The 17,264-nt window shown below is 43.8% G+C and overlaps 3 protein-coding genes across 3 annotated transcripts; all 3 read right to left on the bottom strand.

Annotated features, from left to right (window-relative positions):
• Positions 1–4,288: 4,288 nt before the first annotated feature.
• On the bottom strand, positions 4,289–6,008 carry LOC139104575 (uncharacterized). The gene has a single exon (XM_070660129.1). The coding sequence runs from the start codon at positions 5,927–5,929 to the stop codon at positions 4,931–4,933; it is 999 nt and encodes a 332-aa protein (XP_070516230.1). The 5' UTR covers positions 5,930–6,008; the 3' UTR covers positions 4,289–4,930.
• A 1,461-nt stretch (positions 6,009–7,469) lies between these two features.
• Positions 7,470–9,743, bottom strand: LOC139104574 (uncharacterized). The gene has a single exon (XM_070660128.1). It carries the CDS (start codon positions 8,645–8,647, stop codon positions 7,607–7,609), a length of 1,041 nt encoding a protein of 346 aa, XP_070516229.1. The 5' UTR covers positions 8,648–9,743; the 3' UTR covers positions 7,470–7,606.
• Positions 9,090–16,527, bottom strand: LOC139104806 (uncharacterized). The gene is made up of 2 exons (XM_070660517.1): positions 13,067–16,527; positions 9,090–9,165 (listed from the first exon to the last, which is right to left on the bottom strand). Exons 1-2 carry the CDS (start codon positions 16,525–16,527, stop codon positions 9,090–9,092), a joined length of 3,537 nt encoding a protein of 1,178 aa, XP_070516618.1.
• Between the last annotated feature and the right edge of the window lie 737 nt (positions 16,528–17,264).

Raw genomic sequence — 17,264 nt, 5'->3', positions numbered from 1 at the left:
ATTGTGTATCAATCGTCTGTAGAAACTGTAGACACAATTGCCCACAGTTGTTTTGATTATATCGTTGATATGGTAAGCGATTATATTCAATTTGTGTTGCATCATTCCCCAGATATCGAGCAAGTTCTTGTGGCGGTCGAAGATTACCAAAACTATCAAAATACATAGCGCGATTTCCTCTTTTCGCATATGCCACCCAGTGGGTACCTAATCCTTCAACTTTATCTAAATTCACAATACCGCTCTCGTTTTGATGTATTCCCCCAATCGGTAAAGTGTCACGCATAAAAACGCCTCTAAAATATGGAATGCGCATGTGTTTCGCTAATTGTCGCAACTGTATATCGGTAGTAGCACCTTTGGGAAGTTTCAACGTCTCATCGGCGTTTTTTTTTCCTTTCTTATTTCCATTATTTTTCGAACTCCACCACCACGTTTGTATGGAGCGAGATAAACACCGCGACCTTCCATGGCGTAATTGTGACGTTTCATTTCTTCAAGTTGGCGTTGTGAGGCTTTTTTATCATTTACAGCTTTTGCGATTCCTGCGGCTCCACCAGCGAGCGAACCGATAGCACCCAGTAAGGGCAGAAGCGGTATAACGCCACCACGTTTTGCTATCGGAAGTGTTCGTTTCTTCACCGTTTTCTTCTTCAGCGTATTCTTCCTCGCTACACATAAGCCCATACCAAGTTTCGTTTTTGCTTTCATAGCTGCCCATACGGTCGTGGCTGCGGCCTTTTCACCAAAACTTGAATCTTCTGCGTTAATACGTTGCAGCGCTTTATTGGCAAGAATATTGTCAGCCACGTGGCGCTCTGCGAGATTGTTGCTACGTAAGTAGGCTATATCGTGATCGCGACAAGCCGCATCCAACGGATTAATTCCACGATCTCCTCTGGCAAATCGTTCGTTTAATCGAGTTCCTGGGCCACAAAACTGGTACCCTGGTATGTGCAATTCAAACGGAAGTGCGTTAATCGCTCTGTTTAACAAGCCTCGCCCAATTTTCTCAGACATTCAATACAGTTTTTTATTAATGGCGCAGGACCGTCAACATGCGTTTCATAACTCAATAAATTATAATGTTTTAAACATCGACGGTATTGTTGAACATCTAAATCAGCCTTTAAGTGTTCAGGAAGCTTATTCCACAAATAGTCAATATGTTGCGAAAATCGTTGTAATAAGAATATTTTTGGAATATGTTGTAGTTGTTCAGCGGTTAAATCACAGATATTACAATCGTCCGACAGCAACAAAAACATAGTGAATACTGAGCGTTTAATTTTTATGCACACAACTATAAATATATCAGCATGGATGATATTGATCTCATTTAGAAGGTAGAATGCGGTTCATACAGCAAGCGCCACCAATCAAGGTGGTGAATTTCGATGACAAGTTATTATCCGAGTGTGTGTTACATAGACATGGAAACATGTTACCGAGTTCTATTCGCGCTATCATTTGTGGTCCATCAAATTGCGGCAAAACTAATGTATTAATAAGTCTGTTGGAAAGTCCGCATGGTATACGATTTGAAAACGTTTATGTATACTCGAAATCGTTGCAACAACCAAAATATCAGTATTTGAAAAAGATATTGGCACCAATAGAAGAAATTAATTATTTCACATTTTCAAATAATATTGATGTTGTTCCACCGAGCGAAGCACTTCCGAATTCTATATTTATTTTTGATGACATAGCATGTGATAAGCAGGATGCGGTAAGAGAATACTTTGCAATGGGGCGACACGCGAACGTTGACAGTTTTTATCTTTGTCAAACGTATGCGAAAATACCGAAGCATCTTATACGTGACAATACGAATTTTTTAATTCTATTTAAACAAGATGTTACAAATATGAAACATATATATAATGATCATGTTAACACTGATATGTCATTCGAAGATTTTGATAAATTGTGTCGAATATGTTGGCAACAAAAGTATGGATTTGTGGTGATTGATAAGGACAGTGCTATTTCAAACGGTCGCTATAGAAAGGGATTTAACGACTTCGTGGTATCATAATGTAATCAGTCGTTGTCGATACACCGATTGATAACTGTCAAGCTCAATATGAATAACAACAGTGAACTTAAAAATCGAGAGATAATTGCGAAGAAAATTGCTCAAACGAGCGATTCGATTCGCAAAAAGTATCATGCCATGAAGACGGGAAAGATGGAAGAAGATATCGCGTTGGAGCGACATTTTAAACCCATCGTTGAGCCTCTTAAACAGATTGTGGAAAACACCGTTGGAAACAACGAAGTTGAATCAGCCATATCAAAGAACGACTCGTATTTTCTGGAAAAAAAAGATGTGTTAACACCAAAACAAAAACGATTAATTACGGCATCTCCAATATCATTACCTGAAGAAAAAGAAGAAAGTAGATCGACACCAAAACGGAATCGATTAATAAATACATCGCTGATATCTTTATTGGGAGAAGAAGATGAAAGTAGATTGACACCAAAACGAAAACGATCAAATGCAACGTCACCGATAACAGCATCGACTCCAATTAAATCAGCGTTAAAACGATCACACACCATACCGTCCACATTAAACGAGACGCCTAAGTTCGCGCAACAACGAAATTTTTCATCAAGGGAACGTTCACACTCACATTCCATTGAAGACGTTTTCGATACCGCAGACGAACCGTTGGTAACATCTATTCGACAAAAGTTGCGAACATCAGAAGGTTGGAAGACTCTTCAAACTCATTATGGACCGTTGGGACAAAAGTATCTAGGCGCTGTTTTGAGCGGAAAAAATCTATTAACATCGATAGCGTTTACGGAGTTTATTTCAACGACAATGGAACGATGATTGGCAACAAGCGTGTTGATTTAGATAAAAATGATAATATATTGATAGATGGTAAAAAGTATCCTGGAACAGTGGGACTTTACGAATTGATTTTTATGAGATTTCCCGATGAGAGCAGTTATACTGATACCGATAAAGAAAATTATAAAAGTATACTCATGGCAACGAATGCACATAAACGTGACTACAATTCTCAAAATCAAGTAAAGAGTAACAAAGGTCACAAATATAAGAATATAATCGCTCCTGTGCTGAGTAAAAAAATTGGACAAGGTATACCATACGCTGTAACATTAAACAATAATAAAATCGATTATGTTCATTGGGATGATCCAAACGAGCTCGTAGATCGTCTTCGATTGCTCGAAGCCTCACGCTATGCAGGTCATAACGCTCACGACAATGAGATTTTATCAATTATTGAGGAACTTCGCGAAGTGGGGCTTATTATAAATTGAAGTATGCATACACAATTTAATCATTTGATATCGAAATGCCGATTAACAAGTTTGGAACATTGCTTAAAGATGGTGGAGGAAGCAATACTAATCAACATTATCGATATAATGCGTTAGTTAGAAATTACGTGCGCGATAACGCTCTTTGTGTAACATCCACCGATTACGACGCGCGATCACACAAAATTAAGCATGTAGCTGAACCTTTGGACGATGATGATGCTGTCAACAAACAATATGTTCAACAAAATTTACAGATTTTAAAGAATGAAATTGTGGAACTTAATAATAATGTTCAACAGAATGTGCAGAATTTAAAAGATCAACTAAATGAACTGAATAAGAAAATGGAAATACTACAGAGTAGTCTACAGGTTGTGGTAAACACGCTTCGCAATAAATTTATTCGCGGTGAACAGAATTAAACAGCTGCCGTTGCCGTTTGCTGTTCCCGTTGCCGTTGCCGTTGCCGTTGCCGTTGCCGTTTTCTATTGTTAATACCGTTTTTGTTATCGTTTTCGGTGTTGCTATTGTTCATATTTATGAAAAAAAATTTTTTTTAATAGTGCGGTAAATCTCATAGCTTTAAAAATGTCAAAGAAAATAAGCTCAGAAAAACTACAATTGGTAAACGAATTGCATACACCGGCGAGAAGAAATTTTTCTCGAAGGCGTGTCATAGTGCGCGGGTATGATGACTTGTGGCAAGCTGATGTAGTCGAGATGCGCCCATACACACGTGTCAACCAAGGTTACCACTACATATTCACCGTTATCGATGTGCTGAGCAAGCATGCATGGGCTGTACCATTAAAGACAAAAAGCGGTATCGAAGTTGCAACAGCGATTGCAAAGATCTTTCGCAATAATAAAAGATGTCCGAATAATCTTCAAACTGATAAAGGAAAAGAATTTTACAACGCAAACGTACAAAAACTCTTAAAAAAACATAATATTAACCATTATTCTACATACACTGTAATGAAAGCGTCAGTTGTCGAACGATTTAATCGAACGCTTAAAAACGCTATGTGGAAAATGTTTACACTCAATGGAAATTATAAATGGCTTGATTCACTGCAGCAGCTTGTTTTGGATTATAATATGCGAAAACATCGAACTATTGGTATGCGACCTGTCGATGTTACCCCTGCAAACGCAGGCAAACTCTTGGCAACGGTCTACAGCCGCATAAAGATTGCTGCTCCAGCACGGTTTAAAACTGGTGATTCAGTACGTGTTAGCAAATTCAAAACAATATTTGAAAAAGGCTATACACCAAATTGGACTACGGAAGTATTTACAATCGTCAAAGTGCAAAAAACTAATTCTGTGACATACTTGTTGGAGGATTCTTGTGGAAAACCTATCGCTGGAGGATTCTATGAACAGGAATTGCTTCACGTAAATAATCCTGATGTATATCTTGTCGAAAAAGTGTTACGAAAACAAGGAAATAATGTTTATGTAAAGTGGCTGGGATTCAATAATTCGCATAACTCATGGATATGCAAGAATAACGTTTTATAAGAATTTTATATAATTAAAAAAATTTTTTTTATTTACAATATATAATGTATAATGTATAATATATATAAAAAATTTTTTACAATGGTATTTTTTAATGCCCCCATGGTAATGTTTCAATAGAATCCTGTATAATATATCGTTTATCATCATATGGACTTAAAGCAGTTTTTTCCTCACGTATAGTATACACTTCGTGCAGCTTAGATCTTATACATGTTTGCTGACGCGTCATTTCTATTTCCTCCTTCAAGCACCGTGTGTAATCATCAAACGTTATCTTCTTGGCGACAACATTACTCTTAACACCTTTAATCTTTTTTGTATCTTTTTTACCATCTACTCGTAATGCATACATTTTTGCTCGAAGTCCAATAAATTCAGTCATGATCGCTCCATTGTTTTCATCTTTCATCAAACCTGGTACTTTTTTATTGACTTGTGGAATACCATACACATTGTCACAAGCGTAATCACTTGTATCAAATCTATTAATATCACGTTTCATAATCTCATAAACGTCTTCGCACTCTATATGATATATAAGACTGTCTGTGTCAGTATACATAATTTTACATTTATTTTGATAAAGAGGTTGCATGTACTCATGATGAAATTCATATAAACATGTTTTAGATATGTCCAGAATGCACATTCCAACATAGATCGGTTTATTAAATTTCACTTCAAGTTTGCGCATTTCAATCGCTACCAGATTTTCGGCGAAAATGCTACGACTATGAAAATTCGGTTTCGAGATCAATGCCTCAGCACCAAATCTGCCCTCCCAATGTGTTACGAGCCTTACATCAACATGATTACGCACGTTCTCCATAGTTTTTCCAAATACTGCATTATTCATTAATTTATACAAGTTTTTTTCAAAATCATTTTTTGCAAGCGTTCTAAATTTGGTATTAAGTTCTATATAAACACGTAGCCATGGGAATTGTTTAAATTGTAATATGCGATGTATTTTTGTAAGATGCAGTCCATGATTAATACATTGTTGTAAATTGCGATAATGAATGATGTAACGCTTCTTATCATATAAGGTTGCGAGAAGCTTGTCCTGCCGCTTACCGGGTGGCATTATCGCGCGTTAGACAGAATGGTAGGTCGGCATGCACATTGTGTAAACGTTGTGAATACTCTAAATCAACTTCGAAAATATAACCATTGGGTGAGTCTGATGGCACACTCATCACATCGAAATTAGAAACATTGTCAACCCATTGAAAATCGGCATATGGTAGCGGTTGACACATCGCCCATCCATACAAATTATTAACATCAAAATACATTAAATATGTTGATGATTTTGATGAATCATATGACTGCATATATTTATTATTGGCACATGCATATCTGCTTGAGCATTGACTTAAACCACCGCGTATACCACGTTCAATAAACATAACCATATCAATGTCAGTAAGAAATTCAAATTTTACACCCGTGTGTTTTAACGTCGCGTCCCACGTAAAACCTGGTAAGGTGTAATAATATGCGGGATCAAGTTTGTAACTCACTATACAGCTGTCTCTAAAGTTTTCAAATATGTCAGCTAATAACAAGACATCAGTTTTTAAATACAGATCACTGTATTTTCCGAGCGTTTGAATTGAGAATCGTTGCCAGATATCTATAGCGTGTGCATAATCATTTTCGGATACTGTATCATCAGTCAATGAGCTGTAAAATGATTCACGTGGAGGCAAACATACATCTTCCAATTTTTCAATACTATCAACATATTCATATGGAAAGACTCCTTTACGTGTTAATAATTCAAAATTTTCATTAGTTAGATTAGAAAATTCATATCGCGGCACTCGCAATTTATCTTTACTTAGAAATGATGCTAACTTCTCAAGACTTGTATTTAGAAATTTAAATGAATCAATAAACCTTAATTTTATACAATTATTTCTATTATCAGTGGTGCTTTTAACATTTTTTGTAAATGATATATATTTCTCTTTCGTTATGGGAAGCAGTTCTATAGTTCCTTCATAGGCAGTTGCAATTTCTTTGATAATAAAATGTGCATCGTAACCCGATAAATTATGAAAAACTATGGGAATACAATTCGAATCCATATAATTTATATTACAATTTGAATGTGCTGGTCCTCTATATCGACCGGTTAAGTGACAGTGATCGCGGACTCGTATGTCATCTGATACAAATGGTTTTTCACATATGTGACAATGTGTAGCTTTGTTAAAATTTTCCAACTCGTCTCGTGTAAAATCAGCCATGGGTACATTAGCTGATAAAATTGTTTTTACATTATGCGCTAAATTTTTAAGTTCCTCGGCGAACCATGCAACACAGTTATTACCGCGATGAAACCGATACATTGATAGCGACTTGTTGTATGAACAGCATACATAATACCCTATGCTAAAAACCTTATGATGTTGGTGTGCGCATGTAGATGTGGTAGAGTCAGCATTCGTTTTTTCTAGGGTACATTCCAAATCGGCATATACCACAAATGGAACTCGTTCCTTTCTAGTATAGTTGTCAAAACTTAACCATTTTTTTTCATCACATGGTAATATAATTGCGCACTCATTAATTTTTCCACAATCTACGCTGTGTACCATTAATCTTTCACTTGAACTGAAGTAATGTAAGCATCTGGAATAAAGAATATAAATGCATTAAAAATTTTTTTATTGTATAAAAGAAAAAAACATTTTTTATTTACATTTTATACTTACCGATCACAAAAATATTTCTTACTCTTTGTTTTACTAAGCTATGAACTTATAAGACGTGATAAATTTTTTATCAATGAAAAATGTCCAACATCATTATCTCGCTGTGTGTACAACAAATGAATGTGTCTCTCTCGTACTTTATCTGTGAGTTGTATTGGTAGAATTTTTTTCTTCTCAATCGTATATATGTTGATGGAAATATTATTAAGATTTTCAAATTTTTTAACATGTTTCATAGTTATTGGAAACTCAATACCTTCAAGATTTAACACTGTTGCATAATGTGGATATGATATTATTCGATCCACATGTTTCTCGGCTGGGTATAGAGCGGCTACCACTGACCATGCGAAACATGCATTGTCAGCAGATTGTATATTTATCACAGCTCTTTTCATTTTAATTTCCTGTGGTAATATCACATGGCACCCAGCATGTAATGGATTGTGTTTATTTACATTTATCATCAAATTATGTATACGCGACAGTGCCCACCCGCTGTCACGTTCTTGAAATTCATCCAAAGATGTGAGAATAGGCTCGATAATGCGTGACTCGTACCACTCTTGTAGATCACTTGAACGAAAGAGTTCACAGTTTTTTGTGCACACACTTTTATTTGCAGTTTTATTGTTAGCCACAAATTCACCATTAAATACAACATTAATTTTTATATTGTTATGTTTATGCATAACATTTTGCACATGTTTTAATACAATGTCTTGCGCATCTTCCAGAAATTTGCGAGGCTCGATATAGTTTGAATTAATTACCACACCAGTTAATATGCGGCTTTCAAAAGCTGTGTCAATTTCACTCCATCGAAGTCCTTTATTTTTTGTATTATGTCCAGCACCCACATGAATGAAACGTTGTTTTGTTAAATCTCTTAAACTTTCGATACGTGCAATACATGCAACTAGTGATTGCTTCGCACCGATTGATAATCTTGCGCGTTTATTTCGCCCCTGGTCCTCCAATAATTCGATATATTCTTCACATTGCTGATTCCATGCATTAAATTCTTCTAAAGTCAATCGATCTGCTTGCGCTGTCAACTGTTGCTCTCGTCGATCCATTTTATTCTCGAGATTTCAATATGTTAAATGATAAAATGTGATGTATGCTCCACAGTTTTATATGCGGTATATGACAAACTGCTACGTTTACATTTTTTAAGTAAGTTCAATGAATTCATAGCGATTATGTCAGCATTTTAAGTATTAACCTTCATAACGATAGAGAACAGATGAAACACTGGAAGCCGCCTGATAATTTTATATTTTTTCTAATGTTAGCAGTTTTGCACGTGCATATTGTGATAAGTGACATACATGTGGCGTCTACAAATTTTTGCTTAGTATTTTTTTTTCAGCACATGTGTATAGCTGCGCCTACAAATTTGCGCTTCTGATGCAATCTTCATAACATTATTACCTATATAAAATCATTGTTTTTTTCATTTAAAACTAAACGCTTGTAATCCACACCATTGCCTGAGATAACTGGCACGTGTGACGTCTACAAATCTTGCAAATCTTGCATTTCCAATGCAGTGTGATGCAGTAGCACGTGTGGTGTCCGCAAATCTTGCAATCTTTATATGATATTATTTTTATTACATTTTAATAGCGGCGCCTACAAATTTGCGCTTCTGATGCAATCTTCATAACATTATCGCCTATATAAAATCACTGTTTTTTTTTCATTTTAGACTAAACGCTTGTAATCCACACCATTGCCTGAGATAACTGGCACGTGCGGCGTCTGCAAATCTTGCATTTCCAATGCAGTGCAATGCAGTAGCATGTGTGGTGTCCGCAAATCTTGCAATCTTTATATGATATTATTTTTATTACATTTTAATAGCGGCGCCTACAAATTTGCGCTTCTGATGCAATCTTCATAACATTATCGCTTATATAAAATCACTGTTTTTTTCATTTAAGACTAAACGCTTGTAATCCACACCATTGCCTGAGATAACTGGCACGTGCGGCGTCTGCAAATCTTGCATTTCCAATGCAGTGCAGTAGCACGTGTGATGCCCGCAAATCTTGCATTTCTGATGCAATCTTTATGATATCATTTTTTATTTTAAGACTAATGCTTGTGATCCCCACTATTACCTACAAATGTGATCTATATAAATACCATCGGGTGACAGTTCATTAAATTTATATTTTGTGTTAAGAGAACTCCCCCAAAAAAAGACTCTCTTATTAAAATTATACTCCCCAAAAATAGACCATAAAATGTGTACTTTAATAACAAATACTCTTCATAAAATTAATGAGATCAAATAAATGCGCCAAGAATCTTAAGAAAATAGAAATTATATTTAAACAAAATCAAGATTCCCCCAAAAAACTCCCCAAAATAGAACATAAAATGTGTACTTTAATAATAAATACTCTTTATAAAACTAATGAGATAATGTAAAAAAAAAAAACTTGGCGCTGCGAAACCAAATCTTTAAAATCTCAAATTATAATTTTGCTTTTTACGATGTGCTATGCATCAGATTTTTGTAACCACACTGGATTATATTAAAGAGTATTTTTAAAATACATCCAACAGTCCGCAATCTGTAAAAGTGGGATGGCAAAAAATTTGTTGCATTGCCCATTTTCAATATTTTTGTTATATTATACATATTTTTTAAGTTATCAGCATTTTTGTTTTGTCTTCTTAGAATTATGTTTCTTTTCTTATTTTTTCTTTTATTTTTTTTTATTCAATATTTTTATTTTATTTTTTTATATTTTATTGTAATTTTAATTTCTTTTGTTTTTTTTTTGATTTTAAAGATTTGGTTTCGCAGCGCCAAGTTTTTTTTTTCTTTACATTATCTCAGTAGTTTTATAAAGAGTATTTATTATTAAAGTACACATTTTATGTTCTATTTTGGGGGAGTCTTTTTTGGGGGGAATCTTGATTTTGTTTAAATATAATTTCTATTTTCTTAAGATTCTTGGCGCATTTATTTGATCTCATTAATTTTATGAAGAGTATTTGTTATTAAAGTACACATTTTATGGTCTATTTTTGGGGAGTATAATTTTAATAAGGGAGTCTTTTTTTGGGGGAGTCTTGGTTTTGCTTAAAAACTTTTTCGAGGACGCTTTTCTCGCTCGCCTATACTTGGCGCTTTTTTTGAACCTTTTTTTTAAAAAGGTCAGTTTTTGGGGGATATCATTCATTTTGTAGTTAAAATCTTTTTGGGGAGAGTTTTGGTTTTGCTTAAAAACTTTTTAAGAAAGCTTTTCTCGCGCACTTATACTTGGCGCTTTTTTAAACCTTTTTTTTAAAAAGTAAGTTTTTGGGGGGAATATTATTTATTTTGTAGTTATAGTATAATCTAGAGACACGTTAGTGTTCTGCGTTACGTGCACAAGCAGCGTGATCGAGCGTGTCATTACGCGAGATTATTTATTCTGAGCTATTGAGATGTTTGGATCTCAACAACGGTCTAACCGATCTCTTTCTAAACGTGTTTCTTTATATATAAGTTTGTACATAAAATACACGTTTTTTGTTTTATCTATTTTTGCTGTACGATTGATACTTTTTAGAACAATGTTTGATAAAATTGATGCTATAACAAGTTCGGGGTAAACTTGTGTCACACTTGTACGGTTCGACATGTGTTTGTAATATTATAGAAAATAGAATGGGCCCCATCCGACGCCCAAACTCGTGAGACGCACCAAATTAATTTTTTTCGTCTCTCCGTTGTAGTATTACATTTGACGTCTCATACGTTTTTATATAGATTTGCAATATTTAGTTTTGTTTATCACTACTCGAGTTTCTCGAGAAAATTCTTTGGCTTTGTTCAGCAGAAAAAACTGCTTTGCAACTTGTTTTTGAGAGCACGGTGCGCGAATTTAATAATTCCGACAAATTTACACACACAAAAAACCACACTTTATTTACAATTTTTACAAGGTTGCAATTTCGCCAGCACGGCTAAAACTGCGTTTAAACGTTTCGCTGTCTCGCTATGCACTCGCACGGTGCCGCAATGTTCGATCGCTTTATTTTAATTCGGAGCTCTCGCAGTTCCGACGCGCTTATTCCACCGACTTTTTCGCGACTGGAGTTCCCGGGCATTCCTTCCCAGAAACCGTTCGCGAATTCGCGGAAATGCCCAAAAAAGGCAAAAACGATCGCTAAGCCCGGGTATTGGCTGAAAAACGATCGCGCGATAGCGATCCAGCGCAACACGCCGCTGGATCATAACACGCCGTGACGCCCGACACACCGTGTCACGCGCCAGGGGCCTGACAGCGCGTCGCGATCAGCTGTTGGCGACCAAAATAGCGAGCACGCGTCGGCTCGTCAACGCTTTTCACGCGAGGCCGCATGCGGCAGCCGAATGTTCGACATGCCGCCCGCCTCGGCAGTCGTTCTGCCGATTGATTTCGGTGCACATTTAAGTGCATGCTAATCTCCCGGGATCCGTTTCCTCGCGCGTTGCCCCCCTGCCCTTCACCGCCTCGCCCGCGCAACTGGTCGCGAACAGCGGCACGATTTTAACGACCGGGCGTTTAAACGTCGATGTCGCGGTCCGCACGGACACCACGCGCACCTGCCCGTCCGCCCCGGGATGCACATCTACAACGCGCGCGAGAGGCCACCGCGTCGGTGGCGTGTTTTCTCCGCGGATGAGGCACAGAGTGCCCACGCGAATGTTATCCGCCCGCCGTAACCACTTGGGGCGCGCCGCCATGGTTTGGAGGACCTCCGCCGCCCACCGTCGCCAAAAATGATCTCGCATCCGCTGCAGCACCCGCCATCTCGTCAAGTCGGCCTCCGGGACGCCGTCCAGGCGAGCTTCGGGAACGGAGTTCAGAGCCGCTCCAATCAAAAAATGTCCCGGCGTCAATGCCTCAACGTCGTCCGGGTCGTCCGAAAGCGGCGCCAAAGGGCGTGAATTGAGACACGCCTCCACCTCCGAGAGCAAAGTGGTAAGCTCCTCAAACGTGAGGGAAGTCTCGCCAATCACTCTCCTCAAGTGATGCTTCGTGGAGCGCACCGCTGCTTCCCACAGACCACCGAAGTGAGGGGCTCCGGGCGGATTGAATCTCCACGCCACTCCGTCATTCGCGAGTCGGTCCGTCCACGGGCTCTCGCGTTCTATCCCCCGCAGAAAAGCGCGCAGCTGAGCGTCCGCTCCGACAAAAGTGGTGCCCCGATCGCTCCACATCGTGGCACACAACCCGCGCCGAGATACGAAACGTCGGTACGCTGCCAGAAAGGCGTCGGCGGAATAATCGGAGACGGCCTCCAGGTGTACTGCTCTAGTCGCGAAACATACAAAAATCGCCAGAAACCCGCGGAATGATTTCTGGCCGCGCCCTCGCGAACATCGCATCCAGACGGGACCCGCGTAATCAATGCCCGTGTGAAGGAAGGGCCGCGACGGACGCACTCTCTCCCGAGGAAGATCGCCCATGAGAGGCTGCGGGTGTGCCGCCCGCCATCTCGCACACCGCACGCAGCCGTGTATCAACCACTTGACCACCGAGCGCCCGCACAGCACCCAGTAGCGCTGTCGCAGCACGGCCAGGGTGAGTTGCACCCCCCCGTGCAACACGCGCCGGTGGCAAGCATCCACCAGGAGTCTCGTCCAGCCGGAGTCCCGCGGTAAGATGACAGGGTGCCGCTGGTCCAGAGGCACCAGCGCGTGCCTCACTCTCCCGCCGACCCTCAGCACGCCCCTCTCGTCCAGGAACGGCGTCAGCCGAAGCAGGTCACTGCGCCGCGGCAACGGAGTGCCAGTCCGGATGTCCTCCACCTCCTCCGCAAACCACAGGCCCTGAACCGCTCGCGTCCACAGGGTCTCAGCCTCCTCGAGTTCACCGGCCGTCAGAGTTCCTGGAACTACAATGCCACCGCTCGCTCTGCGTCGCCAACGCAGATAGCGAGCGGTGAATCGAAGCAAATCGTTGAGCCTCGAAAAACGAAGGAGAATCTCGCTCTCCTCCACTACTGCCGCCGTCAACGCCGTCCCCGCACGCCGCTCTCTTGCCGCCTCCTCCAGCTCCATTCCCGTCATTGTCGTCTGCTTCTCCTCGCCCGGGGGTGCTCCAGCCCGCAACCAAGGGGGGCCCGTCCACCACAACGGATGCTCCACCAGTTCTCGAGGCCGCACTCCGCGAGAAGCGCAATCAGCCGGGTTGTCGACACCACGAAGATGCCGCCAATGATCGCCAGGAAAAGTGCGCTGAATTTCGGCGACTCGGTTCGCCACATAAGTGGTCCATTTCGCGGGGTGTCCCCGTATCCACGCCAAGGCCACCGTCGAGTCAGTCCAGAGGTGCACGGCGCTCGTCGGAAGGTCAAGAAGAGCCCTGAAATGCTCCACCACCTCCACCAGCAAGGCCGCCCCGCATAACTCCAGGCGAGGGAGAGACACCCTGCGCAGCGGCGCCACCCGAGTCTTGGCACCAAGCAGGGTGACTCGGCCGCCCGAACTCTCCTCCTCCTCGTCCACCTGCAGATAGACCACCGCAGCATAAGCCCTCTCGGACGCATCCGAGAATCCGTGCAGCCGGACCAAGGGACGCGAGGCCGACGTCCGCAGCCACCGAGGCAGCTCCACCGCCTCCAAGAGCGGCAATTCAGCTCGAAACGCCATCCAAGCGGCGGCATCTCCTGCGTCCAAGGCGTCATCCCACGCCACTCCTCGAAGCCACAGAGTCTGGATCATGAGCTTGGCACTCACAGTCACCGGAGCAAGCCAGCCCAGTGGATCGTACAGCCGCGCGGATTCCGAGAGGACCCGCCGCTTCGTGGGAGGTCGAGTGTCCGAACTCGGCACTCGAAATCGGAAGGCATCGCGTAGCGGATGCCAGCGCAGTCCCAGCGCCGACAGCGTATCCTCCGGGCCCCATTCCACGGCTCCATCCAGGCGATGCTCCCTCGGGATGGTCTCCAGGAGTTTCCCGTCGCTCGCCGCCCATTTCCTAAGCGGGAAGCCGCCCGCCTCGCAAATCGCGGAGAGCTCACGCAGTTTCTCTCGCGCCGCAACCAAGCTATCCGCCCCGGTCAGGACGTCGTCGACATACGTCTCCCGAAGCAAAGCGTCCGCGCCCTGCGGGAAACGTGCTCCTTCGTCGATGGCCAACTGCCTCATTGCCCGGACGGCCAGGAACGGGGCACAGGCAAGTCCGTAAGTAACGGTTCTGAGTCGGAACGTCTGCACCGGCTCACCCGGGCTCCCCCTCCATAGCACGCGCTGCAGATCGTGGTCATCCTCGTGGATCAGCACCTGCCGATACATCTTAGCCACGTCCGTAGTTGCGGCAAACTTATGCCGTCTCCATCGCGTCAAGATGTCCGCGAGGGCCGGCAGCAAATTCGGCCCACATCGAAGCAACTCATTCAGTGTTACTCCATTGGAAATCCGAGCCGAGCCGTTGAAGACGACTCGGATTTTAGCCGCTGGACCTTCCCCCTTCATCACTCCATGGTGAGGCAGGTAGCACACCCTTCCTCCGCTTTGTTCGGCGGCACTCGGCACGGGCGCCATGTGGCCCAGCGTCAGAAACTCCTTCATAAAGTCTGAGTACAGCTCGTACAGTCGTTCATTCCCGGCGAGGCGACGTTCCACTCCGGCGAGTGTTCGTCGTGCTACGCGCTCGGAATCCTCAAGATTCGGCAACGGCTCACGTACCGGAAGGCGCACCACGTACCGTCCAGAGGCCGTTCGCGAGTGCGTCCGCACAAAATGCGCTTCGCACTCCCTTTCTTCCGCCGACATCGGGGGAGGACCGCGCGCGGGTTCCTCCTGCTGCCAGAATCGGGCGACCAGCGATCCGAGGTCGTCGTCCGTCGTGCACGTAAACACCGAGCCCCCGAGACCGCTCGACGAGTCGCGCACCGCCCCCGCCAGAATCCATCCTAGCGTGGTATTCACTGCCACTGGAACGTCCGGTCCTCCTCTCCGTAGGCCCTCACGCACAATGTTCGCGTAGACCTCCGCTCCCAGTAGCACCTCCACCGTCTGACACACATCAAAGTCTGGATCGGCCAGCCTCAGCCTGCGCACGTGAGGCCAATTCTCCGCGACTCGCGCGAGACCGCCGCCGGATCCCGACACTCGCGGCAAGATCAACGCGGAAATCCGGAACGGTTCCGAGGGCGAGAAGTGAGGGGCAATGCTCACCGAAATCCGACCGCGCGCGGCCCCCGACCTTCGACCGCCCACTCCGTACACGACCGTAGAAGCCGCCGTCCGCGGCAGTCTCAACCGCTGCGCGAGAGACTCAGAAATCAGCGAGATCTCTGACCCCGGGTCGATTAAGGCACGCGTCACAACCGGCGAGCCATGAACGTCCATGGCAATGATTCTAGCGGTGGCTAGCAGCACCACGGGTCTCTCCGTACGCTCCTCTTGAAGGTGCAAGGCGTTTGCTCCTTCACTCCCTCTCGCCTCCTCCGCCGCAAACACCTCGTGGATCGAGCTATGGTGCCGCCGGTGACACGTCACGCACGTCTTCGTCGATGGACACGCGTCCAGTCGATGCTTCCCGAAGCAGTTCGTGCACAAATCATTTTTTCGCGCCAATTCGCGTCGTTCTCGCGGCGTTCTCTTCTGGAATTCCTTGCACGAGAGAACATAATGAGCGCCCTGACACAAGGAGCAGTGCGACGGGCGCGGTTTGTCGCACACGAGAAGTGAACGCGCGGCCCGCGCGCCCGCTCCTGTCTTCCCCGCCGCACTGCCGCGCTCCACTCCGCTGACCTGCAACGCGTCAAGGGCCCGCAATCGCCGCTCCAGAAATTCTTTTAGTCTCTCGTAAGAAGACGGCTCCACAGAGTTGCCCTCCGCCGTCTCCCATTCCCGTCGCGATTTGACGTCGAGCGCCTCGACCACGATATGCAGAAATAAATCGCACTCCGCGATGGGTCGCCCGATGCCCTCCAGTGAACCCACGGTCTGCAGCATGCCGTGGTACAGCCGCCGAAGATCTGCCGCCGACTCGTTCTTCAATTTCGGCAACGCCAAAAAATTTGCGAGGACAGAGCGTAGCAGGAGCCGTTTGTTCGCGTAGTTGTCGGAGAGCAATTTCCAGACGCGGCTGTAATTTTCTCCGGTGGTTGCGATGTTTTTTACAAGCTGCTCAGCGTCTCCCTTTAAGCAGCTCCGCAGGTAATGAAGCTTGTCAACGTTTGACAGTGAGGCATCCTGCGCGATGACGGACTCAAATCTGTCCTTGAAATTAGGCCAGTCCTCGAATCGGCCCGCGAACGACGGCAGTTGCAGTTGGGGCAGCTTCCTTTGCTCTGGGACCCTGTACCACCGAGGACATCTCGCTCCTTTCGTTATCCCGCCTGATTTCCTCACGCGCCTCCAACAGGGCGGCGCGTTGATCCACGTAGGCCTCCTCGACCAACCCGAAAAAATCGTTGCGAGTGTAATCGCATTCGATCATGCTCGGCCAGTGGTCATTTCTCAGGGCCTCATGAGCGCTCTCAAATTTCGCCCAGTAATTATCGAGGAGCTTCAACTTACTGTCGATAGCCCCCGCGGTAATTTTGCTCGCTCCCATCTTCTTCAAGTTTTCCACGGCTCGCGCAATTCGGCCGTGGAGTTCTTGCTGCCCGCGCAGCAGAGCCTCCAACTCCGGGCTCACTACGACCGCCCGCTTCCCCGGCGTCTGGGTGGCACTTCCGTCTTCCTTC

The sequence above is a fragment of the Cardiocondyla obscurior genome, linkage group LG08 (genome assembly GCF_019399895.1).
Source record: "Cardiocondyla obscurior isolate alpha-2009 linkage group LG08, Cobs3.1, whole genome shotgun sequence".
Taxonomy (NCBI): Eukaryota; Metazoa; Arthropoda; class Insecta; order Hymenoptera; family Formicidae; genus Cardiocondyla; species Cardiocondyla obscurior.
The sequence above is the reverse complement of the archived record's forward strand: the minus strand, read 5'-3'. Positions and strand labels throughout refer to the sequence as shown.

What these genes read in the sequence shown, in the direction of transcription:
- LOC139104575 (XM_070660129.1), bottom strand. Translation starts at nt 5,929, where the DNA reads ATGCCACCCGGTAAGCGGCAGGACAAGCTTCTCGCAACCTTATATGAT.
- LOC139104574 (XM_070660128.1), bottom strand. Translation starts at nt 8,647, where the DNA reads ATGGATCGACGAGAGCAACAGTTGACAGCGCAAGCAGATCGATTGACT.
- LOC139104806 (XM_070660517.1), bottom strand. Translation starts at nt 16,527, where the DNA reads ATGCTGCAGACCGTGGGTTCACTGGAGGGCATCGGGCGACCCATCGCG. An exon ending in TTGATACACGGCTGCGTGCG is followed by an intron (nt 9,166 to 13,066) that starts GTGTGCGAGATG and finishes TATCATATAAAG; the next exon opens with ATTGCAAGATTTGCGGACAC.